The sequence below is a fragment of the Populus alba genome, chromosome 9 (genome assembly GCF_005239225.2).
Source record: "Populus alba chromosome 9, ASM523922v2, whole genome shotgun sequence".
In the NCBI taxonomy this organism is placed as follows: domain Eukaryota; kingdom Viridiplantae; phylum Streptophyta; class Magnoliopsida; order Malpighiales; family Salicaceae; genus Populus; species Populus alba.
Window position 1 is genome coordinate 9,861,363 of NC_133292.1, and position 27,687 is coordinate 9,889,049.

The 27,687-nt window shown below is 34.1% G+C and overlaps 4 protein-coding genes and 1 non-coding gene across 5 annotated transcripts; 4 read left to right on the plus strand and 1 right to left on the minus strand.

Annotated features, from left to right (window-relative positions):
- Window positions 1–4,894: 4,894 nt before the first annotated feature.
- LOC118058916 (small ribosomal subunit protein eS25) lies at window positions 4,895–6,580 on the minus strand. The gene is made up of 3 exons (XM_035071704.2): window positions 6,449–6,580; window positions 6,156–6,365; window positions 4,895–5,196 (listed from the first exon to the last, which is right to left on the minus strand). Exons 1-3 carry the CDS (start codon window positions 6,449–6,451, stop codon window positions 5,083–5,085), a joined length of 327 nt encoding a protein of 108 aa, XP_034927595.1. The 5' UTR covers window positions 6,452–6,580; the 3' UTR covers window positions 4,895–5,082.
- A 1,009-nt stretch (window positions 6,581–7,589) lies between these two features.
- Window positions 7,590–7,673, plus strand: TRNAY-GUA (transfer RNA tyrosine (anticodon GUA)). The gene is given in 2 exon segments: window positions 7,590–7,626; window positions 7,638–7,673. It is a non-coding gene; the product is annotated as a tRNA-Tyr (tRNA).
- Window positions 7,674–10,570: 2,897 nt separating this feature from the next.
- On the plus strand, window positions 10,571–11,717 carry LOC118058917 (uncharacterized). The gene has a single exon (XM_035071705.2). It carries the CDS (start codon window positions 10,877–10,879, stop codon window positions 11,552–11,554), a length of 678 nt encoding a protein of 225 aa, XP_034927596.1. The 5' UTR covers window positions 10,571–10,876; the 3' UTR covers window positions 11,555–11,717.
- Window positions 11,718–19,493: 7,776 nt separating this feature from the next.
- LOC140954200 (AAA-ATPase At3g50940-like) lies at window positions 19,494–23,077 on the plus strand. Its single transcript, XM_073411405.1, has 2 exons — window positions 19,494–20,765; window positions 21,175–23,077. Exons 1-2 carry the CDS (start codon window positions 19,713–19,715, stop codon window positions 21,712–21,714), a joined length of 1,593 nt encoding a protein of 530 aa, XP_073267506.1. The 5' UTR covers window positions 19,494–19,712; the 3' UTR covers window positions 21,715–23,077.
- Window positions 23,078–24,071: 994 nt separating this feature from the next.
- On the plus strand, window positions 24,072–26,655 carry LOC118058918 (AAA-ATPase At3g50940). The gene is made up of 2 exons (XM_035071708.2): window positions 24,072–25,503; window positions 25,905–26,655. The coding sequence occupies exons 1-2, from the start codon at window positions 24,484–24,486 to the stop codon at window positions 26,490–26,492; spliced, it is 1,608 nt and encodes a 535-aa protein (XP_034927599.1). The 5' UTR covers window positions 24,072–24,483; the 3' UTR covers window positions 26,493–26,655.
- The last annotated feature ends 1,032 nt before the right edge of the window (window positions 26,656–27,687 follow it).

Below are 27,687 nucleotides of genomic sequence, written 5' to 3' on the forward strand. Positions count from 1 at the left end.
CACCCTTGGCAATTCAAGCTGCTGTAATCTGTCATTTTTCAGCTAAGATTAGATATGTCCCGCAACTTGGACATGCTGTCAATCTGTAATTGATGATGAACTGACTAATTTCTCCATTGTTATGAACTTACGGTGATGTTGCCAATAAATCATCAAGTGACAGTGCCACTCCTTGAAATGGCACTGCTTAGGAATCAGTTTGCGTGTTTCTCTCAAGATCCTGGAAAAAAGAAGGGAAAGGAAAGACAAAAGATCCCTACTGTTCTTCAAGCTGTTTTTTTTTCTACAATAAATTACAAGATATTTAGAATCTCATTGTTCTACCAGAGACTTTTATGAATAAAAGAGGTCATATGATTGCTTTGGTGGTGTAGAAAAGCCTGCCCACAGGAAATAGAGATATATCAACTTTCACCTGGTTCGTTTCCGATTCATTGAGAAAAAGGAGTGAACAATACACAAATATTGAACCTTGCCGATTATCATACACTCTATGCTGTGTCGCGGCTTCTGTATTGAACTGCGTTTTAAAAAATATATTTTACTTAAAAAAATATATTTGATATTTTTTTAGTGGTTTTTTATTGTTTTACAGTGGTAATATAAAATATAAAAACAAAATATTTATTTATAAAAAACACCTCCTCAAACTGCTAAGCACGCACAGAGATCCTCTCTTAATCTTTCAGAGTACCGATCACGCAGATCCATTCTTGATCTTTTGAGTTTAATAAATTTTGTTTTGGATGCAAGTGCAAATGTGCAATTCCACTTTCATAAGCAGCTGGGGGAGGGGGCCATTGACAGTTTGTTAAATTCTTCGATGATGTGCTTGGTGCTTACCTCCAGTTTTGGACACATGTCATGCCTAACCCCATGGACGGTTCTTATTACTTGGAGCAGAGGCCCATGATGCCCTCACTAGGCCCACGTGATCTCTCAGATAAATGATTGCAGCTTTTGGTGGGACATCTTTCCATTCCGCCCCTTAGATTTTTGTTTTTGTCTCTTTTCCTTTTTCTCTTTTCCTTTTTAGTAATAATTCAACTGCTCTACGCCAGCCACCCAAAAACCCACGATCATATTTAAAAAAAAAAATAATTTCTTTTATTTAAATTTAATTTTTTTATATTTTCATGTTGTTTTAATATATTAATATTTAAAAAAAAATTAAAAATTTAAAAAATATTATTTTATAAAAAAAAAATATTTTAAAAAACAATCACCATGTATAAAAATCAAATCAAATAATGAGTTGATGAATTATAAATATAAAAAATAAGAATGAATTATATTCTTTTAATAACTCTAAAGGGTATAACTTAACTATTTATGTTATGAAATTTATTTATTAAAAAATTATCAAGTTCAAAATGATATAAATATCAGGACCGAATAAAAAACTATACTGATTTGAATTTCGTTGGTTTTTTAAATAACTGATGAGAGAAGGCACGAAATATCAACAGGGGGGTGCATTATATGGATGCAGCTAAAGCAGACAGTGAAAGGTGGCGAGAGGGATTGATTGGCAAATTGTGGTTCAGTGACTGCATCGACCATGGCTAAGATTAAAATAATCTAGGACGCAGCCACACAGTCACGAAGATGCTGATGGGTCATTTGACTTCAGCATTAGACAGGGGACACGAGTCTAATAGGGCCTCCTGTTTTCTTGGCCGCACACTTGTCTCAATTTTATTTACATTACTCTTGTAAGAAATACTAAAACGTGTGGGGAATTTACCGTGCAAAACGCATTGCTCCTGGTTTTTTTTTTTTTCCTTTTCTTTTTCTTTTTATTACAACCAGATTTGCTTTTCAAATAGCTTTTCGTGCCGAAATAAATCTTTAGGAGTGTAACAGCAATGAAAAAGGCTAAATCTTTAGAGTGTAGGAAGGATTAAAATGAAAAAAATAAAGAAAATTAGAGGTTTTATTAAACTTTAGAGTGAAATATATATATATATATATATTTTTTTTTAAAACAAATCCAATAAAACATGTTATTGGAGGTAACTCAATAATTTTACGATGATCATTTTCTCATTTCAGAGTTTAAAAAGGGGCAATTGTGTCCTTTTGTTTTTATTGTGCATGCTAAAATGACCCTTCTGCTCTTGGATTAAAAAATTTTAAAGCTTACATTTAGGGGCATTTGTCTTTTTTATTTTTGATGGAAAATAAAATGATTTACATATCCCTTGAAAATGAATTTTTTTTATAGCTCAAGTTAAAGGATATTTTTGTAAGATTGGTTTAAGTGCAATTATGTAATATAATATATATAAATATTATTTTAAAAAAAGTTATTAGCGCCTTGCATTGTACACGGCAGAACTTGAATGACCATGCGCTGTTTAAGTTATTATTTTTTTAAAAGTTTAATTATTTAATATTAGATTGTTTTATAGTTGGGTTTTATAATTTTATTCAATTTGTTTTTGTTAATGAATTTTTTTACCTTCCATTGGTATGAATAATCATTTAATTAAATAAAAACATTTATTCTAAGAAACATGTTTATTGAACGCGATTGAGCATTTGGTTTGTGTTGCAATGTCAAATATCTTAATTATAGTTGTTTCTTGATAAAATATCAATTTAATTGATTAGATGTGTATATAAGTATGATTATGAATATTATATCAAAAACACATTGAAAAAAGCTTATATATTTATTTTTTTATTAAAAAAATTTCTTATTTGGAGCGAAACAAAGGTTAAATAACTAATTTCAAATAATATTGTTTTAGTATAGTTTTTTTAAAAAAAGGTTTTGACGAGTTGAAAAAAAAAAAAAAAAGGTTTTGACGAGTTGAATTTTATTTTATCGTGCCAACTTGTCCGGTGATCAAAATTTAACCTCTTGAAATGCATTCCGAATGCAATAATTATCTGATATAATGACGTGCACTACAGTTATAATAATGGCCAAACAGTCGGGGAATTGGATTTTTTTAAACGATTAGTGAATAGCGTAATAATGGAAAATCTGACTTAATTAGCGTAAGACACTGAGAAAGCTTGTTAAATGTATTTAATTATCCAGGAAGCTACCTCCTCCATTAAGGTGCTTTGTTAAGTTTTAGTTTTTTATGTTCGAGGTGTAAAAAAATACAGTTAGTTATTTAATAATATATTAAATTGTATTTTATATTATGGAGTTCATTAAAAAATTGAGTTGAAAAATACAATTTTTATATTTTTTTAAATGAGTTTTGTAAAATTTTGTTTGTTTTTGCATTTCAAAAACATTTTTTTTTTCAAAAATTTGAATTTTTTTTATTTTTTTTCTTTACTTCAAATTTTTTTTTTTGTATTTTCAGATTATTTTGATGCTTCGATATCAAAAATAATTTTTAAAAATAAAAAAATATTATTTTTAATGTATTTCTAAGTAAAAAGTATTTTTGAAAAGCAACTACAACCAAACATTTTATATATATTTTTTGCTGTACAAAAAACCTCAACCATAATTTTTATTAAATATGTATCTAAATCTACTTAACTATACTTTTTCTAAACTTAATTTTTTAAAATCACAACCATAAAAATTATCTCAAAATAAAAATAAAGATATAGACCTGTTGGTTGATAATAATAATAATTGCCCATATATTTTCCATAATCACAAGGGCAATACACGACAAATTGTACACACAGAGATAATAAAAAGATGAATCCATCTTCATTTTATTCTCTATACAGGTATATAACATGTTAACTACACGAGATAAATGCTTAACGATTCCTTTTTCTCATAGTATTTGTACCAAGACCAGGCAAGAGGAAAAGAAAACCCAGCCAGGTTAGGTTAACGTTTATCACCTGAAATTTTCATAATTTCCAGTTGGAATCGTCAATCAAGTGACAGGAACGCCGTCAATCAAGTGAAGGAGCCCATTCATGTTTTATTCGAGTCGCAGTCGCTACTGTTAAAGAACAGAGGCAGCACTGAAAAAAAACAAGAATACACAAGCAAAAGCTAAATGCATAATGCTAAATGACAAAATTTCACGTGGCCTGCTATCAAATTATGAGAACAAGTCACCCACTTGAGTTCACCGGGTGATATCAGATCTTGATCCACCATCTCAACCACACTAAATTGAAAATTCACCGGGGCCCTGAAGAGAAGAGCCGGAAAATAAAGCATTGCCAACCCTGAAAATTTCAATGTTTAATTGTCTTTTTCATGCTTGTCCATTTAAAACCATCCTCCAACTGTCCCGGGCCATTAAGGTCAAGTTGGGATGTTCTTTAAACAATTGAGGAAATGAATGCGTGGAAGGAGCTCAAAGGTCTCTCAGATTTTCAGTAATATCATTTGCTTCAAGGAGGGATAATGGTCGGAATCAATCCGGAGCAGCACGAATCATTTCCTTTCTCCTGAACGGCCTTTGTGAAGACTGAAGAGGGTTGACTATGGAAAACTTTCTCCTGAACAGCCTTTGTGAAGAGGGTTGACTAAGGAAAATTAACCTAGGTTAGAAAAAACCATTTGGCAAGCCCTTATTTTACTCGGCATTTTACTTATCGATAGGTAAATGGAATTAGCCCTGATACATTACTAGTTAATCCAATGAACCAGGAGGGCGGGGCAACCAGCACCATTCTACAAGCCAGCTCAAGAAACACTTTATACTCTCCATAATTGAATGTTCAAAATCAAGAAACTCTACGCTATAGGTTGGCACAAAAACATGCTTCCCAAATGGGCAGTCTAACAAGCACCAAGAAATTTGTGTCTGATCGAAACCCAACTAACTTCTGAAACCATCGATGCCCGAATTCATCCACAAACAACCAAAAACACTCAAAACAAAAGGCAACAAATGCAACGTCATGCACAAAAGACCCAAACCAGTGGAACAAGGAAATGCATGTCACGTGGAAGAACATGGTTCCAAGATACATATCCAGCATCTCAAGAACTCTGCAAAATATTCATTCAACACAAAAGATAAGGAAACGTCTTAAGATTGTACTCACAATCACTTGAACAAAAAAGTAATACTAGCTGAGAAACTCGGCAACATACTACTGAGAAGTTCTAAATAACCAAATACATCAAGACACCTAGGTGTTGGTTGCCCTGGTGTAAATCTGCTGGCTTGCATGGGAAGAGACCATCCTAATTGAACCTCTAGCCATCAGTTCCCTGATTGCCTTCCTTGCAAGTGATCCACTAATCTGCAAGATACATTAAAACACGGAATCAGATGAAACATGTACACAGATTTAAATAAAACATGAAATCAGAGTCGTATCAGTACTGGTCAAGCTAATGAAAATGCATTAACAAAACAATGCCCGGGTATAACACACGAAGGCATGTATAATAGTTTACAGATTCTCAACCCCGGTAGGAAAAACAAAAAAGTACAATAATCATAGAACAGAAACTTTTTTGGTAAAGAAATGCAAGCTCACTTGATTTTGAAAACATCCATTGAAAAAGCATACGAGAAATAGACAAAAGGTAAGCTGACTAATTGTCAAAACTAAATACAACACACCAGAAGTGACATTGCAATGTCAACAAAATAAGGGGCCTAAATACCTAAAAAACAACAATCTAATTCATGATAGTTTCAAGTAACTTCAATCTTTTATTACCTAAGCATATTTAAAACATTCTCTCAAACTCTTCCACCACGTTACCACTACAACTTACTATTAAAAATATTGCTACAGACAGCTAAAACTTATATTCCATAGAATGGCAAAAGCTTGTACCAAGTTAGAAACTTTACTTGAAGAGCTAAAATATTCCTTAGAAGTTATGCTACATCCCCTGAAACCTAACAGCAAAAAATGCGCGCCATCTGACGGCAGATGGGTTCCACAATTGTTTTGGTGAGTATATATTTGACATAATGCTAATATTACAGAGATTCTTCCAATAAAAGACGCCTCTCCAATTGACTAGTGTATCCGACAAATTCAACGGTTGAGATCCTTTCCGACGTTTATAAGTGAAACTAGCATTACTCGTACATTGGTACTGCACTTGGTCCTAAACCCAGTAATCGAAAAATTCTAACATGATCAAAAACAAAAAATAAACTTAAAACCCCACGATTTGACATAACTAAAAGCATGAAAAAGCCGTAATCTTGAATGAAAAAAGTAGTAAAATGTATTATTACCCTCATACGATCGGAGAGGACAGAAGGAGTGATAAGCTTGTACTTAGGAGCTTCGGAGAGAAGCTTATCATAAGTAGCTTGATCAAAGAGAACCATGTTGTTGACTTTCTCCTTTTGCTTTCCCTTGCTCCACTTCTTCTTCTTCTGCTTCCCTCCTCCGGATTTCGCTGGCTTTGATGACGGTGGCGGCGCCTTCTCCTTCTTCGGTGCCTACAGACAACCAAAAAGAGAAACCGTTAATCCAATTGGGATTGTTGAGATGTGGATAGTTTTGTTGAGAAAGAGAGGATTACCATTGGATTTGTTGATGTTGTGTAAGAGGAAAGGGAGAAGAGGCTGCTGCTGCTGCGGGGTAGGCGTTGTGTTGCTGTTATTTGAGTGGTATATCTAGGGTTTCTAGGGAAGTTAAGTTGATTAAAACGACGACGTAGAGTTTCAGTTTGTTTACTGGGCTGCTTTTATTGTTTCAAGTTGTGTAAAAGGCCTGTTTGGGCTATTTGTTAGAAAGCAACGTATATATTTTAATCTAGTGCTAAGCCCATGACCAAGTATATTCCGGCCCATATACTTGAGCACTGCTAGTTTCATTTCACTTTAAAAACTCCCCAAACACTCTAATAAAAATTCAAATGGGCGAATCCTAAATCTTTAGTGCTAAGCCCATGGAAATTTCGCTCGGTGGTGATTTTGATTCATGCCAACTTAGAAGAAGATTTTACTAATAATGTTGGAAGAAGATTTTACTAATAGATTTACCATTAAATTTAGAAGTGTTGCTGTGTGTGTTTTGTGAAACCTTATCTATTTATCTGAAGAATAATACATCATGAATATTGATGGTACAGGAGTGCTAGTATAGAATTTTTATATGTTTAGCTAATGTCTGATCAACAATACTTTATTTATCAATATCCTCGATGATCTTAGAATAGTTTCTGAATTAAAAAAAAATGCCACCTAGGTATATTTCACTTTTTTAATATTTATGCGAAGAAATTTTTTAACATTATTTATAATCTAACTGTAAATCCACATGGGTCAACCCTCAATCTCGTGGGAATCATTCTTATAAGCACAGAAAGAGATATATTTATAGCATGGAAAAGGAAGGAGAGGATCAAACTTGAAATCTCTTTAAAACTCGACGATTTCTCAGGTGGTTCATGACTGACAATCGAGGTGCCGGAAGCATGCAAATCCTCTGGCATTCATGTAACACATGTCAGTATACAATACTGAGCATAAAACATGAATTTCTCCTTTCCTTTTGTTTTGGTTTTATGCAGATTTGCTCCCTCGATTTCTTTAGGTTGGAGACTCTTTTCTTCTCACTGATCGAGTCCTTCTATTCTTTATTTAATTCAATAAAGTTTTTTTCAATACCCTGTTTTCTAGATAATATTAATATTTTTCAACCAACAATCATCAACAAAACCGACCTTAGCTCAGTTGGCAGAGCGGAGGACTGTAGTGGTGTCTGTAATCCTTAGGTCGCTGGTTCGAATCCGGCAGGTCGGATTTGCTTTTTCAGACTCTAGATTTTGGGACTCGAAGGTTGTCCTCTAACAAATCCATTTAATTGACCCAACCATTTTGATTTTAATTTCGGATCAGACTCCAAAGATAGTGAGGTACCTACATCAACCCAACTTGCTATTTTTTTAAACAAAAATTATTTTATTATATTGATATTAAAAATAAATTTTAAAAAATAATAATAAAATATTATTTTAATATATTTATAAACAAAAAAATATTTTAAAAAACAACATCTGCGTCTTTTTTTTAAAAATAATCATATACTATCCTGTTGACATTTGGTATTGAGAATAAAATAATAATAATAGCAGGAGTGGTCATTTTATAAATTAAAAAAAGAAAAAAGAAAAAGAAAAAAGAGAAGTTCTTGCTAAGGAAATAAATTGAGCAACATACACAGTTAGTGCAATCCGACTCGATAATCACCGAATCCAACGTGATTGATTTTGTGGGCAAGCAAGCAAACCGAGGGCATATTTACTTTTTTCTTCTTCTTCCTTTTTTTTTTTTTTTTGTAAATAATAAATATTTTTCATATCATATAACTACCCATGTCAAGGAATTTATAAACTTTGTGTCACAAAAACAGAGGGTGAATCTTAAGCTCCCGTGTCATTGAATCAGCCTCCAATCCTTCGGAGGAGGATCAAAAATAAAATAAACCGAGAGAGAAAAAAAAGGGAGCTTGATGTTACATCAACTCAACTTGTGAAACAATTAATTAATCACCCAAATCAAGCTTTCAGTTATTTTTCTAATGCCTTATCTAGACTCCAAAACCTTTACATGCAAGAAAAGTTTGCTTTATTAACATCTTGAAAAGAAATATTATTCTTGGAATTAACGTGGGATTCGAAATTCTTTGCTTCGGAGCTCGGACCCCATTCCAAATCGACTCCTTAGTTGAAAGCCACATTTCCATCTTAAAAAAACAGGAAGGCTCATTATTTTCCCGCCTCTTCTCTCTTTTATGCTTTTTCCCAGTCACTGTCAAAATAATAGAGCAAATGGAGCCCAGAGATCTAGGCCCATTTGAAGTTAAAGTGAATCAATTCTTTTATTTGTCTGCCAAGTGTTTGTTTTTCTTTTGCCCTAATGATTTTTTTTTTTCTTTTTGCTAACAGGACAATGCAAGCTGTTTTAATGGAACCAGGGTGGACAAAAGCTTGGAACATCTCTACTTGTTGCTTAATAATCAAACATCGAATGTGGATGCCAATTAAGTGATCTGGATTCAATAACGCTCACCTGAAAGACGGGAGGGATTTAGGAAACGAGAGGCTAATAGCTCGTAATATAAGCCGAAAAAGAAAAAAACCAGTCAGAATTTGATCTCAAAGTTTTGAGAGTCAGGCCTGTCTATTACAGGCAGTGGATTCAAGGAAGAAAGGTGCTACTTTAACTTGTTTCTAAAAGAAGGGGGGGAAAGAGGGTAAGAACCGTTGATGCCTCCTGAATCATTCAGGGTCTCGGATCAAACAACAACATGAAAGAACACGAACAGTTCTGATGTTGACAGAGAACGAGAGAGATTGAAGCTAACCCACAAGAAGATAACAAAGAGCCACGTGTTACATAACGAATGTGACGCGCAAGGAAAAAGAAAGCTGGTCGTCCACTTCCACTCTGTTGTGGGATCATTGGTGGGTCTTGTCTTGAAGAACATGAGGATTCAGTAACGGAATGCCGGTTGAAGGTGAAGAAAGTTGATAAAATAATGGAAACAAGGAGAGAAAAGCAGCATTTTTTTTCTTAGTATGGAAGAAATGGGCCTACTTTCCCGATTATTTGTTGCTGTAATTGCCATGTCCCAAACTTTTTACCTAACATTCTACGAAATAGTGTTATTACAGTGACAGTCAAGTCATCCTACAACAAGATTCAATCTACCAGATTACCAGATCTTTTTATCTATCATGTAAAAAGAACTTTTATGTTTATTTGTTTTGATTACAAGGGGATTCTTGTTCTACTTTTTTTTTTCAAATTTTTCCAAGAAACTCAATCTTTTTCGGTCTTAGTTAACATGAAGATAATTTTAGCAAATAACATAGTTATTAAACCCATTTGGACACCATAAAATGATTAAAAAAACATGCGATCAAGAGTTTAGGTTTCAAATTGAGCTGGTTTGGTATTAATTCAATCAAAATTGACCCACAACTCAGTTTATATCATCAAACTTGATCTAAACTTTACCAAATTAACATTAATTTTTTTTTAAATAAAATAATAATATTTTTAATAAAAATAATATATCAGAGTTAACCTGATAACCTATGAATTTACCCAACAACACAATAACTTGGATTTTTTTCAGGTCAGCCAGATCTAATCACATATATTACTTGATGTAACATAACTGGATTGAGTGCAATGGGACTATTTCATGAGAAAGTTAGAACATAAACCTAGTCATGGAACAAGATTATATCTTGTAATATTGGTGATGTATTCTAAAATTCCATGAACATCATGATGCGCAGGTCATTGTTGAATAACGAAACTGGTGAGTTCAATGTATGCCTGCTCTTCTGGTCTGTTCGTGGGATATTCTAAGAGAATGTGGGTATATTCGGCAGAATAATCTCCCACCAAAGTTGAAGTTGAAGAGAGTCTTCTACTTGTGTAAAATCTAAAGCTTCAAGGGAGGTGGGAATAATAGGGCAAGATAAAAAGAAATAATAATGGTGTGGAAAAATCCCACAACTTGCACATTTCGAATAAAGCTAAAGATGGAATATAATACTTTTACCCAAAAAAATTACAAATTAAAAACATATAAAGAAAGATTGGATGTAAAGAAAAAAAAAAATGGATCACATATTCCACCATCTATAAATAGTCTACCTAAACAACTTAACGGTTTCAACAATAACAGCGACATTTTCTAGTTTACAAGCACCGAGGGAGAAAAAAAGAAGAAAAGACAGAGCTGCGCTCTGTTTCCCCTGTTTCTCTCCTTTGTATTGTTTTCTTTCTATCTGTTTCCATGCTCCTTGGCAGCATAATACCTTCACTGTATACTATAGCTATGGTAGAATCAATATTGACTCTACAAAGAGAAATGGAAGCTACCGGCGCTTTGCTTGTTTACCACTTCTCTTTTGAGTGAAAACCCATAATCCTCCATCTTCTCTGCCACTTTGCTGTTGCTTTGAATTCTCAGTTCCCATCTGTAAATGGATTCATTCAACATCACCAGCATCAAGATTGAGAAGGCGAAAGCGATCAAGAAGCATAGGAAGATTCAAAAGATTGCAAGTTTGTTCAGGTTAATAGAAATAGGCGTTGTTCTAGCTTTGATTTCCAGGTTTTCCATTCAACTCCCGGTTGCTGTCAAGAACTCTAGTGAGTATTTCAAGGACTTAACAGTAATCCTCGCAAGTCCTCGGTTTGTGTTTGTTCTTGGTAACATGATAGTCATCACTCTCTTTGCAAAGTCAGGCCAGTTTTCAGGTCAAGATTCTAATGGGAAGAATCCAAGCACTGATCTTTATGACGAGTTTGTAGAGAAGAGTGAAAAGAGTCAGGAAACTCATCAATATGAAGCTGAATGCAGAGAGAAACAGGTCACTTATGTTGAGTACAAAGTCACTGAGGATACTTCAACTTCTTTAGAACGAAAGAAATATCACAGGAGTCAATCAGAGAAATTGGAGAGGCCAGATAGTAGCCGGGAACTGAGGAGGTCAGCGACTGACAAATGCAGGAAAACCATTGATTCTGCTAAGGAATCGGAGAAAAGTTCATCTCCCGAGGAAAAAATGAGCAACGATGAGTTTCGGAGCACGATCGAGGCTTTCATTGCCAGGCAAAAGAGGTTTCTAATAGACGAAGAGAACTCTTATATTTTATAGTAAAAACTGGGGCGTGAGAAAAATTCAAGTTCCTTTTTTCCCTTTTTTGTTTGCATATCCGTAAGACTATAGGTGTGTGTACATTGCTAAATCATAAACGCAGTGTAAATTTACCTGTAAGCTCTATTTTTGTGTGAATTACAATTTACAACTTCATGCTTTACATTTTCATGACTTTATCAAGTATAAGATCTTAGCAGAAAAAAGGATTAATTCTTGCAAATTTCCAGCAAAGTCAATTAGATGCCAATTCTGATTTCGAGATTGGATAGTCTATGCAGATAAGGAATTTCCTGAGGTCCAAGACTTTCTGTGCTCTTAGTGTAAGATATATGGCATAATAGGAAGATTTACATTCTAAACTCTGACGAATATATGCTTTGATTCTGGTGTTGCCTAGTTGGTCATGTCTTGAATTTTTCAACAAAGAGCATTGCCAAGGATAAAGCAAAGATAATAGAGCTGTTCTATTTTTTGACTGGTGACCGGTGAGGCCTTCCATGCACAACCCATATAATATAATAGCATCTTTATCTTCTCTCTCTCACAAGTCTAAAGCATAACCAGACTAGGAGAGAGTATAAATTCTGAAACAAGTAAATTCTGGTACAAGTAGAAGACATGTTGTGTGAGCTGGAATTCACTGAAAAATAACATCATTATGATTTATGACTCTTTCCCACTTGCAGCGTGCTCGTTTCTTTTTATCAACAATGGAATTTGCTCGTGCACATCAGTACAGGATAATATGAGTACTTTCATCTGTCATCAGACAAAGTTTCTGAAAATCAATTTCTGGCTTTGAACAAAACCAGTAGATTTTGCTTGGAGAAAAATTGTGTGCGTGATTGACATAAGTTTGCTTTTCATCTCATCCATGGAGTTTTATCTGAAAGGATTGGCATCTTATGACTGGGATCATCAATCTAGGCTTGTCCTGTCATATGATAAAAGCCCTTTGAAAAAATTATTCCTTCATGCATCTCTTTACATTTCATCACTAGATTTTTCTTTTACTATCTCTTCCATTCCTTTAAATCCTATTCCCTGCTTTCAAAGTGGCTCAGATCCATGTGAAAAGGGAGAGTGAAGAGCTGGACATTTCTTTCAGCCTGCTTTTGGCAGCCTAGAGATTGTGGACATTACTAGTAATTAAAAAAGTATGATTTTGGCTACATCTTGCACTGTATCCATTAATGGAGAGCAGGTTGGTTTTTTAACTTCATCATTGGTAGCATAATCAAGCTCTTTGAACATTTGAACTATGAAAGTTGCAAGTCAGCTTAATCCAGTCATGAATCCACCTAAGACTATAGAAGAGATTCAAAGATTGCAAAAAACAACAAATGTTCTTCTACAACCCAAGGTATTCCCACATGAAGTTGGAAACTGTTTTGATAAAGCCAAAGTTGGGTTTATACCACAACCCTCCTCCTTTATCCGGGTCTGGGACCGGCTACTCTAACCTAAGATACACAGGCGGAAAAGTTACACTGCAATAATAAGTTGAAATCATTTCCTGGAAGATCATTCAAAATGACAGATTTTAGATGCTCATCAGGACCATACATTTCAGGTGTTCCTGAAAGATCATCCATGAAATGATTTCAACGTAATATTAAGGTCGCTGCCTAGCTTCTACGAGAAGATCAAGAATGACAAGGGAAGTGATTTTGGGCCATGTTTCATAACAGGAATGCCTGGAAATTTCTATGGAAGGTTGTTTCCTAACAATTTTTCTCATTCTATCTTCAATGGCGTTCACCGGTTAGCAATCCCTGAAGTTTTCCTTTCACAGCACCATCATGATGACTTGTACCTTTTCCAGATTGCTAAAAAAATTCCTCGAAAATAAGCAATGGTTTGTTCTTTATCAACTCTATTAAGTTTTTTTTTCCCTGTGAAATGAAAGGAAAAGATTAAACCCTTCAAGTAAAGTTGAGAATTCCACTTTGCTTGATTTATTTTGAATTTTCTAGAATATTTACTGTTAGAAAATTAGATGAAGCATGATATGATATAAGATTTATATAATTTTCTAATATTTATTTTAAAAATATTATATGCTTGCTCCCTAAAAGGCTTGTGAATGAGAAAGGATCACCATTGAGCAAAGGGAATATTTATCTTTTCAAGACAACCCCGCCCCGCCCCCCTGGTATGTTTAAAGCTTAATTTGTTCTTCACGTTCAGAAGAAATGATCCCTAGAGGTCATATGGTCCTCATTGTGATTGGCAGTGATAGGAAAACTAATTTTTCAGGCAACCAAGGATGTCCTCACCGGAAGGGAATTGATTTAGCCTGCGTAGAATAATATCCCTATAATCATTAAGGGTTGATCTCATATTTTTATTCTCCATTATAATCTCGAACTAATATATTATTTAAATGATGTTAAAAGGATTATTATCAATTCACTAAGGATTGATCTCAAATCCTTCACTTTCCAGTGTAGTATTGAATTAGCATATTTTCTAAATAATGCCAAAGGGTTTCTAACCAATTTGCTAGGAGTTGATCTCGGATCTCACACTCTCTAGTACAATCTTGAATTGAAAGATTCTCCGGGTTATGCCAATCACAAATTCTCCAGGGGTTGATCTCAAATCCCTTACCCTCCATTGCAATATTAGACTGACATATTTTCCAAGAGATGTCAAAATGTCTCTTATCAATTCATCAGGAGTTGATCTTGGATCCCCATTCTCTAATGCAATCTCAAACTGGCATCACTTTCTAGCAGGGGACTCTCATGTCTCATGCCATCATAAAAAAGTTACATATCTCTCACATACTACTTACTATTCTTCAGTGAGAGGCTCCTAAACCCCAACAACATCATAAAGAAGGGTACAGACCTTTCAAGGCTACAGACCTCCCACTTTTCAGATCTTTCTTTAATTAAGGGTTTTCATACCTCATTCCATCTTAGGATATCACATACCTCTCACAGTAAGTGTGACTACTTTATAAGAAATGAATTTGATTTTTTTGATGTTATAAAATTATCCTTTATGAATTTGTTCTCTCTATCTTTTATAAATCTTTTCAAGTATGGATATCTTTAGGGGTCACCCTCCTTATGTTCCTCTCAACCCTTTAGAAATCTCTTTTAAGTATGGGCATAACTAGAGTTCACCCTTCTTGGATTTCTTTTAGTCCATTAGAAATTTTCAATTTGTTTTTATTATTTTTTATATCAACACATTAAAATCATTAAAAAAACAATAAAAAAACATCAATTTAATATTTTTCAAATAAAAAAATATTTTCAAAACACACTCAAACATAATTTCAAACCTTAATGAATTTTGTCTTTAGAATTCACTCTAGTCATTCAACAATATGACCATTTTAACTATACAATGTTCTGTTCAAAGCAGCATAGTTATTTCTTGAACCCATAATTCCTCTGGATGCACAAAGACTTGAATTAGAAAAAAAAAAAAAAATTGTTGAAAACAACGATGCAAATACTACAAAATCTTCCCCAAAAACAAAACAAGTCAAGTCGACAAGAGGGGTCTCTGAATTGATGCAAAAAATCACCAAAAAGAACAGGAGGCAGAGGAAGCCTAGCACCAATGCTTCTACATCAAGAGGAGCAGTAAATCTTCCCTCCTTACTATCTAACGGTCAATTTCTTAATCTCGATTTATCCTGTTTATTTTTATATTTTAAAAATTTTTTTAAAAAAAATTAATTTTTTATAATTTTTTTGTTTTAAATTAATATTATTTTGGTATTTGTATATCATTTTAATGCACTGATATAAAAGATAATTTTTTTTTAAAAATATATTATTTTTTTTAATATATTTTTTAGTGAAAAGCTCTTTGAAAAACAACCGCAACCATACTTCCAAACATGTCAGCTCTTTAATATTGTTGTAAAACTCAAACCAGTCTATTCAATTGACTTGAAACCTAAACTAGTTTGGATTGAAAAAAAATATATAAAGAAAAAAACTAGATCCAAAATTTTGGTTGACTTGTGATCTGAGATCAATTAACACGTTGATTTTTATTTTATATAGATTTTTTTAGTTAAAAAAAAAAAATAGCAAACCTAAGTTAACTAGATGAGGTTTTATACCTTTGCTCTCTAGAACAGGAAGCTAGTCTCAAAGTTAAAGGTTGACGCCTTTTGTATAGCTGAAACACGGGTGAAGAAGGATATGCATTTTTCTATGATATATGGCAATTTCTCTTCATTGAATTTTGCTTACAACCACAACGAGAATCCGTTGGGTAGAATCTGGTTCCTATGAAAGAATACAGTAAATATCCAAATTAAAAATAAACTAAAACTGCTCAGAGTTTTACTTGTGCAGTCACGATGAAACGTTGAACTGTTTTTTTTTTTGTGCCTTTATGTTTTTTCTTTGTGTTTTTTTCTTTTAATGAAATTTTTTGTTTAATTTAATTTGTTAATGTTAATTTTTTTATTTGGTTATCAGACTTTCATGACACGGATCCCGGGTTTGACGGGTTAACCTGATTTGATGAGTTAACCCATAATAATTTTTTTTGCTTTTTTTCTTTTTAATTATTTTTTTTCATTTAGTTTAATTTGTTAATGTTAAATTTATTTCTATTTAATTATCAAACTTTCATGACACATGTCCTGGGCTTAATGGGTTAACTTGGTTTGACGGGTTAACCCAGTTAATTCTAGGTTAACTCATCAATTTTTTTTTTCTATTTAGTTATCAAAATTTCATGATGCGAATCCCAACTTTAACAGGTTAACCTGGTTTAAAGGATTAACCCAGTTAATTCAGATTTTTTTTTCTTCATTTGTTTTTTTCAATTAATCTATTTAATTATCATATTTTTTTTGTCACGACCTTGCAGCCAGACCCACATCCAAGGATTTTGAGTCCGATGTTGCAGCCAAACCCACTTAAACTTGAGTCATGTAAGTTTAATATTGTTATTAATATTATAAATATTACTCTTGGGTCAAACATTGCAGCTAGACCTAAGGCTCTTTGGTATATTTTTGTAGAAAGACCCAAGGCTCTTAAATCTTAGCGCTTTTTTTTTTTTTCATATTTCTTATGCAAGAAAAAAAATTAACCCGTGGCGTATGCCTTTTTATTTTTTTTCCTTATCTTTTCCTTTTTAAGCCTTTTACTATGGGTTTCACAGTGCAATCCACAATGAAAAAGTTAATGCCTTTAGTTTTTTTTTTTCTTTTTTTTTTTTTTGTCTTTTTTTTTTTTTTTTTGTTTTTTAATTATTTTTTTAATTTAGTTTCTTAATATTAAATTTTTTTCTGTTTAATTATCAGACTTTTATGACACGGATTCCAGGTTTAACGGGTTAACCTGGTTTGACAGGTTAACCCAGTTGATTCAGTTTTTTTTTTCCCTTTTTCTTCATTAGTTTTTTTTCTTCCTATAGGTTTTTTTCTCTTTGCTTTTTCCTTTTTAATTTATCTTTTTTTAAAAAAATTTAGTTCATTAATATTAATTTTTTTTCTATTTAATTATTACACTTTCATGACATAAGTTTCAGGTTAACCTGATTTGACGGGTTAACCTAGTTAATTCAGATTTTTTTTTTCCTCATTAGTTTTTTTTTCCGATTTCATCTTTTAATATTATATGCAGTCCACAGTGAAAAGGATGATGCCTTTAGTTTTTTATTTTTATTATTTTTTTTTTCTTTTTATGACTTTCATTGTAGACTGCACAGTACAATCCACGGTGAAAAGGCTTGATGCCTTTTGTTTGTTTGTTTTTTTTTTTTTAACTTTTTAATTAAATTTTTTTTGTTTAATTTGGTTTGTTAATGTTTAATTTTTTTTTCTATTTAGTTATCAAACTTTCATGACACGAATCTCAGGTTTGACGGGTTAGCCCAGTTAATTCTGGGGTAACCCGTCAATTTTTTTTTTTTATTTAGTTATCAAACTTTCATGACATGAACCCAAGGTTTGACATGTTAACCCAGCTAATTCAGATTTGTTTTTTTTTTTTTTTCATTAGTTTTTTTCTTCTTGTTGGTTTTTTTTAATCAATCTTTTTAATTATCACACTTTTATGACACGACTTTGTAGCTAGACCTACATCCAAGACTATTGAGTTTGGTATTGCAGTCAAACCCACTTAAACTTGGGTCATGCAAGTTTGATGTTAGTATTAATATTATAAACATTATTCTTGAGTTAAGTGTTGCAGTCAAACCTAAGATTTCTGGGTATAACTTTAAAAAAAATCTAATATTTTTATATCTTAACTTTTTTTTTTCATATTTTTTATGCAAAATAAATTGATTCGTGGGATCTCACGAGTCATATAACTAGTAATTGCTAAGCATGATCAGTATGTAGTATGTACACTGCCAGATTCTTCTACCAGGTGGCTCCCCTTTATGAGATGCATCATTTGTATATGGTTCGTATAATGATTTTGTTAGAGAAGCTTTGCTGAAAGAAAAATGGTCAGTATCAGCTCCACTTTAAATGGCTCTCCTTGGTTTGTTGCTGGAGATTAGTTGGGGTTGAAATTATATTTTTTGAAAATTTTAAATTTTTTTTTTTATAGTTTTATATTATTTTATCATATATATATATATATATATATATATATTCATGATCAGATGGCCCATGATCATTAAGGGATAATGCTGCTTTATCACTTTATTATTTTATCATTTAAATATTAAAAATAATTTTAAAAAATAACGGCTCCGTAATTATTTTAAAAAGTAAATTATTTTCTGATATTTGGTAGTGTGATGGAAAAATAAATTAAAAAATATTTTTCAGTATTTGATTATGTCATGGAAAATGAGCTGGAAAATAATTTATTAATATTTTATTTTTCTCTAGTTTATTAAAATAATGAGAAACAAATCTTAAAAATTAAAAATTTAAATGAGAATAAAATTGAAAAAAAATATATAATTTCATAAATTATCTCAAATAAAATAAAAAAATAATTAAAATAATAAAGATCAAATCTAAAAAATAAAAAAATAAAAAAAATTAAAATAATAATAATAAACATTTCATAAATTATTTGAAATAAAATAATTAACAATCAAAATAATAAGGATCAAATTTGATAAATAAAAAATTTCAATAAAAAAATAATAAAGGAAAAGCAAATAACAATTATAAAAATAAAGAGCAAAGTTAATAAAAAATTAAATTTTAAAAGATGAAATTAAAAAATAAATATTCAAAACAAAATATATATAGCAATCAAAAGTTTGAGTACCAAATTTGATATAATCTAATAAATAATATGACATTTCTAAATTTTTTATAATTTTTAAAAAGTGTTTTCTGTCCAAATTTTTTTTAAAAAATACTTTCTAGAAACAAAGTTAATTTTTTTTTAACTGTAAAGTATTTTTTATTAATCAATTTTTCTAATGAAAAATAAACAAAAAATAATTTAAAACCCAGAAATCAAGCATAGCCTTAATTGGTGTCTTGACGTTTGTTGTGAATTCACTGAGACAATTCATAGTCATCCGCCAGTGACTTTTGTATAAAAATACTATATTTTCTTTGTCAGTTTGCTTCAGTGGATCACTTTGCATCGACCAATGCTTCTTTTACGCTTTCTTTACTAAATAGCCATCGGGCTTGAAAGGGACCCCATCAGAAGAGACACTAGCAAGTTTGCAAGAAACTTCGTAGCAACAATGAATCAAGAACCAAAACCCTAACTCCACACTGTACAACAGAACATGGAAAACACCATTCAGTCGTGCAGCTTGTCCATTTCCCATCAACAAGTGATAATTAGAGCGTGTTGTTCACACACAATGTGCAATAGTGAGCATATATAGAATACCTAATCCCTTGACGACTTGAGTCAGTGCGCTAAGTCATTTCTAAAAATCCAAATTATGATGTTGATCACAAAATGAAAAGCATAAAAGTTTTCATGGCTATCAAACAAATGCTCTTCGGTACACTGTATCAAGCATGCATAAGGAGTCTACCACCAAAAACACCGTCATCACTCGTCACTCTTTCCGCTGCACTTCGCAAACACCATTCCTACTCTCAGATTTTGCATTATAATAAACAGAGAGTCTCCTCTATAGCATTTGCCAGAGGATCTGAAAGCAACAAACACAACACCAAAAATCCTCCAACACTAGAAACGCTAAGAGCCCTTCAAGCCCACAAATGTTTTGGAGCCCTAAAACCATGTTTCCCAGCAGTTCAGCCACCCAAATGCCCTCCGCTAAGACTATGATCTCTGCAGCAGCCTCAGCTGCTGCCACAATCGTGCTCTTCCGCTCCCTTGTTAAGGAGTATCTTCCTTATGAGTTCCGAAGATACATCTTCTACAAACTCAAAACCTTGATCAACTCTTTTTCTTCGGAGTTCACTTTAGTTATTGAAGAATATGACAACCTTAACCAAAACAATATCTTCAAAGCCGCAGAGCTCTATATTGAGACCATAATTCCTCCGGATGCAAAGAAACTCAAGATCTCACTGATCAAGAAAGAGAGTAATTTCTCACTCTCTTTAGATAGAAACCAAGAAATCGTTGATACCTTTAATGGGGTTACTCTGAAATGGAAGTTCATCTCAAAAAAAGGGCCAACAAAATATATACCAAGCCCTCATAATTTTAATTCTATACCAAACAATGAGGATAATTTCTTTGAGTTGAGTTTTCACAAGAAGCATAGGGATATGGTTATTGATGTTTATTTAAAGCACGTGATTAAAAAATCAAAAGAAACGAAAGAGGAGAAGAAGAGTTTGAAGCTTTTCACGCTAACCCCTGACAGGATGCCGGGGAGGAGAGGGGATGTTTGGCAGCCAGTGAATCTTCATCATCCTGCTACATTCGATACGTTAGCAATGGATATGGAAAGGAAGAGGTTGATCGTGGAGGATCTTGAGAGGTTTGTGAAGAGAAGGGAGTTCTATAGGAGGGTAGGCAAGGCATGGAAACGTGGGTACTTACTGTTTGGTCCACCAGGGACTGGAAAGTCGAGCTTGATTGCTGCAATAGCTAACTATCTTAATTTTGATATTTATGATCTGGAATTGACTGATCTTAGGACCAATTCTGAGCTTAGAAATTTGTTGATCTCAACTGAGAATAAGTCCGTACTTGTGGTGGAGGACATCGACTGTTCCATTGAATTACAGGATAGGCTTGCACAAGCCAGAGCAACGATGCCTTCTCGACATAATCCAGCATATAACCAAGTAAACCAGGTAATTATTCCTCTCGATTTTATTTTGCGTTCAGAAACTATATTTTAGCACTGAGGAGGATTTGATAAAATCCATATTATGATGAGATTACATGGTATACTAATGAAACATCGTTGACCTTTTCCTTCTTCCAAGTCAAGAGTGGCATGGTATTAGATTACTGGTTCACACTTTGTTTCCAGCCTATGACTAGTTGGATACAGGAGTTGTGTGATATGGAGTAATGTCTCAGGCAATGAGTTATATACCAGATATTCTCTTCAAGCAAACAATTTCCATGCATATGACTAAAGGTCCCCATACGGGGATCTGATAAATAGATGGCAATAATCAAAAAACAAAAGCTTTTATTGCTATTTTAATGAAGCTTGCAGCGTTTCTCATTCTTGACAGACATAATTATGTACAGTATCAGGTGACCCTATCAGGATTGCTCAACTTTGTGGATGGATTATGGTCAAGCTGTGGGGATGAACGAATCATAATATTCACTACCAATCACAAAGAAAGACTTGATCCTGCTTTGTTGCGACCTGGTCGTATGGATGTGCACATTCACATGTCCTACTGCACTCCATGTGGATTCAAATTGCTGGCCTCCAACTACCTCGGGTTTACAGAGCACCCACTTTTCCCTTGTGTCGAAGCCCTAATAGAGAAAGCAAGGGTTACTCCTGCAGAAGTAGGTGAGCAACTGCTGAGATACGAGGAGCCAGAGAGTGCTATAAGAGGTCTTATTGAGTTCCTCGAGGATAAGAGCGAAAGATTGAAGAGAGAGGACGGAAACAAAGATAGCAATGGTGAATCAGGAACAGCAGAGGGAAAACTTGCACAAGAGCTTGACGGGAACAATGGTGAAGTAGTGAAAAAAGAGGAAGGTGCACAAGAGCCAGATGGTGAAAATGGTGAAATTGTGAAAGAGGAGAGAGGAATAGGGGAGCAGTGGTAAGGATCCAGTAATTTAATGTGCTTGCTAATAAGGACTTGTTATCGTCCTAGGAACATGGAGTTATTTTAGGTTTCGATTTCCTTTCTGTTTGCTTTGATTACGCACTACTGCTTCCCTGAAAACAGCTTCTTGGGACCTTTCCCATCAGAAGATTCTCTGTCATTTTTAGATGTTGATTTGATGGTTTTGACAGAAAATTTTAATGTTAACAGATAACAAAGCTATTCTGAAAACTTCGTTGATTTTATTGACAAACATAAATCTTATTTAAACAACTCCTTGAAACAACAAAAGCAAATAAACAGAAAAGAAGATTATGACAAATCCTAACAAACTTTGAAAACTTCAATTCAGAATGAGTTTTATTTAACATTAGACTCTTTTCATCTTTCACATCAGCAGCTTCTGAGACAAAGTTGAGAATTCCACTTTACTTGATTTATTTTGAATTCTCTAGACTATTTACTGTTAGAAAATTAGATGAAGCATCATATATGTTTTATACAATTCTTAAAAAAGCATGCTTGGCTCCCGAAAGGATCCCCGTTGTGCAGCTCCTGCAGAAGAAGCTAGGCATATTATTAAAAAGGAAGGATCTCTCATTATCGAACGATTCAGAGTATTTCAAGAGGACTGGGATTCTTGCATGGGCAATGACTTACGTTTTGATAAACAGGCAAGAGATAAGTACATAACAATGAGCATAAGAGTGGTGATAGAATCCAGTCTAGATATTGTTAGGATATTGCTATTTAGTGGCAATACCCTACCACCAAGTTAGTGGAAGCACTATTAGTGCCACTAATGGTGGCATGTGTTAAGGCCTTCATGTCCTACCATGATTGACAAGTGTGCTGAAGAACCTTACCATTCATGCCTATAAAAGATGCATATTTATGGAGAGCAAAGTTGTGAGAGAATGTGAGAATGAAGTGAAGAGAAAGAGGCAGCAGCCTTGCAGCCATTGCAACTGCGAGAACAGTGAGTTGAGTTGAGTGGATGTGCCTCCTTCTCCATGTATTTATTGTATCCTTTCTCTATCTATAATAAAATGATTCTATCTCGTGGATGTAGGCGGTTTTGCCGAACCACATAAAATATTGTGTCTCAGTGTGCGTACCCCTTCCAAGAGCAATTATCAGTACATCACCGGTCGCGGATTTCCGCCCAACAGATATTAAATCTGGCAGTGAGATCATGGAGGTTTGCTAGGAAGTAATGGAGCAATCGGAGGTGGAGAAAGGTGAGTGCTAAGTATGGTCATTTCCATGGCCAAGGGATCGTGATATTTGGACCCTGATATGGTTGGATAATGTTTCAAGTCAATTTTTATACCATATCAATTGTGAGTGATTCCCATAGACCAGCAAATATTGCAATCTTCATTTGTGATTACTTAATATAAAAGAAAAACATTGAATAAATTTATGGACAAAAATATTGAACAATTAATTCCCTCATGATTATATTTTTACAAAAATAAATATAGACAACTATGATGACATGATTGATGCAAGAAAACACATACAAAATGTACATGGTAGTGTAGAGTTTGTCATCCAGGACAGTTACTCAATGTGAAAAATCTTCCCCACATCCTTCTAGGGGTCTACACGTGTATGTTAAAATAATTTGAATCCAAGCTCCGTTAGGTTTTGGTGACTTATATGTTAAGCTAGTAACACACTTTAACACTAGCAAACTTACCAAGAAAAGCTCCATAGAATTATTTGGTGTTACTCAACAAGAAGACAAGTTTACCCAAGTATATTTGAAGAGGTTCGATGAGGAGATGCTCAAGGTGAAAGAATTTCATGAGCCGGTAGCTATAGAGGTCTTGAGAAGAGAGCTAAGAGAATATGTCCTTTAGAAAAAATTGTATGCATTACTAGATAAAAGTTTGCTAAAGGTGAAACAAGTCATGAAAAGTCATATACCAGTGAAAATGCAAACATAAACAATGTTTTACAAAACTCAATTAAAAAAACATGTAAAAACTATGTTTCAAACTCAATTTTTTAGTTGGTTCTACAGTATAAAACATAATTTTTATAGTTACCGAACACCTTTTTACATTTTTTGTATTGCAAACATAAAAACAAGTACAAAACAAACACAACCATCAGGCTTGAAAGGGAACCCATCATAAGAGACACTAGCAAGTTTGCAAGAAACTTCGTAGCAACAATGAATCAAGAACCAAAACCCTAACTCCACACTGACAACAGAACATGGAAAACACTATTCAGTCGTGCAGCTAGTCCATTCCCCGTCAACAAGTGAGAATTAGAGTGTGTTGCTCACTTACAATGTAAAATAGTGAGCATAAAATGCCTAACTCCTTGACGATCGAATGTTTATTTATATAATTGATTGATTTATTTCAATAATTGAATAATGAGTAAAATCCTAATCCCTAATTCTATATGGAAATTAAATCATTTTTAAAAATCCAAATTATGATGTTGATCACAAAATGAAAAGCAAAAAAGTTTTTATGGCTATCAAACAAATGTTCTTCTGTACACAGCATCAATCATGCATAAGGAGTCTACCACCAAAAACACCGTCATTCACTTGTCACTCTTTCCACTGCTCTTCTCAAACACCATTCCTACTCTCAGATTTTGCATTATAATAATCAGAGAGTCTCCTCGATAGCATTTGCCAAAGGATCTGAAAGCAACAAGCTAAACACCAGAAATCCTCCAACATTAGAAACGCTAAGAGCCCTTCAAGCCCACAAATCTTTTGGAGGCCTAAAAAACCATGTTTCCCAGCAGTTCAGCCACCCAAATACCCTCCGTTAAGACTCTGATCTCTGCAGCAGCCTCAGCTGCTGCCACAATTGTGCTCTTCCGCTCCCTTGTTAAGGAGTATCTTCCTTATGAGGTCCAAAACTACTTCTTCTACAAACTCAAAACCTTGATCAACTCTTTTTCTTCGGAGTTCACTTTAGTTATTGAAGAATATGACAGCCTTAACCACAACAATCTCTTCAAAGCCGCAGAGCTCTATCTTGAGCCCATAATTCCTCCGGATGCAAAGAAACTCAAGATCTCACTGACCAAGAAAGAGAGTAAGTTCTCATTCTCTTTAGACAGAAACCAAGAAATTGTTGATACCTTCAATGGGGTTACTCTGAAATGGAAGTTCATCTCCGAACAAGTGCCAACAAAATATATGTCAAGAAGCGCTGTTAATTTTAATTCTATACCAAAATCTGCGGATAAGTTCTTTGAGCTGAGTTTTCACAAGAAGCATAAGGATATGGTTATTGATGTTTATTTAAAGCACGTGATTAAAAAATCAAAAGAAAAGAAAGAGGAGAAGAAGAGTTTGAAGCTTTTCTCGCTAAGGCGGGGGGGAGGGGGTGTCTGGCAGTCAGTGAATCTTCATCATCCTGCTACATTCGATACGTTAGCAATGGATATGGAAAGGAAGAGGTTGATCGTGGAGGATCTTGAGAGGTTTGTGAAGAGAAGGGAGTTCTATAGGAGGGTAGGCAAGGCATGGAAACGTGGGTACTTACTGTTTGGTCCGCCAGGGACTGGAAAGTCGAGCTTGATTGCTGCAATAGCTAACTATCTTAAGTTTGATATTTATGATCTGGAATTGACTGATCTTAGGACCAATTCTGATCTAAGAAGTTTGTTGATCTCAACTGAGAATAAGTCCGTACTTGTGGTGGAGGACATCGACTGTTCCTTTGAATTACAGGATAGGCTTGCACAAGCCAGAGCAATGATGCCTTCTCGACACTATCTAGCATATGACCAAGTAAACCAGGTGATTATTCCTCTCGATTTTATTTTGCGTTCAGAAACTATATTTTAGGCCTGAGGAGGATTTGATAAAATCCATATTATGATGACATTACTTGGTATACTGATGAAACATCGTTGACCTTTTCCTTCGTCCAAGTCAATAATGGCATGGAATTACTGGTTCACACTTTCTTTCCAGAGTATGACTAGTCGGATACAGGAGTTTGTGTGATATGGAGTAATGTCTCAGGCAATGAGTTATATACCAGATATTCTCTTCAAGGAAACAATTTCCATGCATATGACTAAAGGTCTCCATACATATGATATATAGATGGCAATAATCAAAACACAAAAGCTTTTATTGCTATTTTAATGAAGCTTGCAGCGTTTCTCATTCTTGACAGACATAATTATGTACAGTATCAGGTGACCCTATCAGGATTGCTCAACTTTGTGGATGGATTATGGTCAAGCTGTGGGGATGAACGAATCATAATATTCACTACCAATCACAAAGAAAGACTTGATCCTGCTTTGTTGCGACCTGGTCGTATGGATGTGCATATTCACATGTCCTACTGCACTCCATGTGGATTCAAATTGCTGGCCTCCAACTACCTTGGGTTTACAGAGCACCCACTTTTCCCTTGTGTCGAAGCGCTAGTAGAGAAAGCAAGGGTTACTCCTGCAGAAGTAGGTGAGCAACTGCTGAGATACGAGGAGCCAGAGAGTGCTATAACAGGTCTTATTGAGTTCCTTGAGGATAAGAGCGAAAGATTGAAGAGAGAGGACGGAAACAAAGATAGCAATGGTGAATCAGGAACAGCAGAGGGAAAACTTGCACAAGAGCTTGACGGGAACAATGGTGAAGTTGTGAAAAAAGAGCTTGACGAGAGTACCGGTGAAGTAGTGAAAAAAGAGGAAGGTGCCCAAGAGCCAGATGGTGAAAATGGTGAAATTGTGAAAGAGGAGGGTAGGAATAGGGGAGCAATGGTAAAGATCCAGTAATTTAATGTGCTTGCTAATAAGGACTTGTTATCGTCCTAGGAACATGGAGTTATTTTAGGTTTCGATTTCCTTTCTGTTTGCTTTGATTACGTACTACTGCTTCCCTGAAAACTGCTTCTTGGGACCTTTCCCATCAGAAGATTCTCTGTCATTTTTAGATGTTGATTTGATGGTTTTGACAGAAAATTTTAATGTTAAACAGATAACAAAGCTATTCTGAAAACTTCGTTGATTTTATTGACAAACATAAATCTTATTTAAACAACTCCTTGAAACAACAAAAGCAAATAAACAGAAAAGAAGATTATGACAAATCCTAACAAACTTTGAAAACTTCAATTCAGAATGCGTTTTATTTAACATTAGACTCTATTCATCTTTCACATCAGCAGCTTCTGAGACAAAGTTGAGAATTCCACTTTACTTGATTTATTTTGAATTCTCTAGACTATTTACTGTTAGAAAATTAGATGAAGCATAATATATGTTTTATATAATTCTTAAAAAAGCATGCTTGGCTCCCGAAACGATCCCCATCTTTCCAAGACAGCCCCCCCCCCCCCCCAGTATGTTGAAAGTTACTTGTTCTTTTCGAGAATGATTTCATGGTGTCTCTGAAATCACGTTCAGAAGAAATGATCCCTGGAGGTCATATGGTCCTCACTGTGATTGGCAGTGATAGGATGGTCCTCACTGTGATTGGCAGTGATAGGAAAGCCAATTTTTATGGCAACCAAAGGTGTGCTACTAGGAACATCTTAATGACATTGTCTTAGAACAGCTGTGGTCCTCTGTTAGAACATGGGCTCCTGCATTTGATACTGCCAAAAAAGGCGTAACTTGTGATAGTTTACTGAATCTTACAACCTTACGATGTGCCTAGGTCAATGTTGCTATGGTGCTTAAGAACATTTTTGGTGTAAAACTAAACCAAGGATGGAGTATAGCTAGTTCTCATAGAAGAGGCAAAACTGGGCAGGTTCAACCTGCCCCATTGTGCAGCTCCTGCAGAAGAAGCTAGGCATATTATTAAAAAGGAAGGATCTCTCAATATCGAACGATTCAGAGTATTTCAAGTGGACTGGGATTCTTGCATGGGCAATGACTTACGTTTTGATAAACAGGCAAGAGATAAGTACATAACAATGAGCATAAGAGTGGTGATAGAATATCTGGCAGTGAGATCATGGAGGTT

What these genes read in the sequence shown, in the direction of transcription:
- LOC118058916 (XM_035071704.2), bottom strand. An exon ending in TCCTCTCCGATCGTATGAGG is followed by an intron (nt 5,197 to 6,155) that starts GTAATAATACAT and finishes TGTATCTTGCAG; the next exon opens with ATTAGTGGATCACTTGCAAG.
- LOC118058917 (XM_035071705.2), top strand. Translation starts at nt 10,877, where the DNA reads ATGGATTCATTCAACATCACCAGCATCAAGATTGAGAAGGCGAAAGCG.
- LOC140954200 (XM_073411405.1), top strand. Translation starts at nt 19,713, where the DNA reads ATGTTTTGGAGCCCTAAAACCATGTTTCCCAGCAGTTCAGCCACCCAA. An exon ending in CATATAACCAAGTAAACCAG is followed by an intron (nt 20,766 to 21,174) that starts GTAATTATTCCT and finishes AATTATGTACAG; the next exon opens with TATCAGGTGACCCTATCAGG.
- LOC118058918 (XM_035071708.2), top strand. Translation starts at nt 24,484, where the DNA reads ATGTTTCCCAGCAGTTCAGCCACCCAAATACCCTCCGTTAAGACTCTG. An exon ending in CATATGACCAAGTAAACCAG is followed by an intron (nt 25,504 to 25,904) that starts GTGATTATTCCT and finishes AATTATGTACAG; the next exon opens with TATCAGGTGACCCTATCAGG.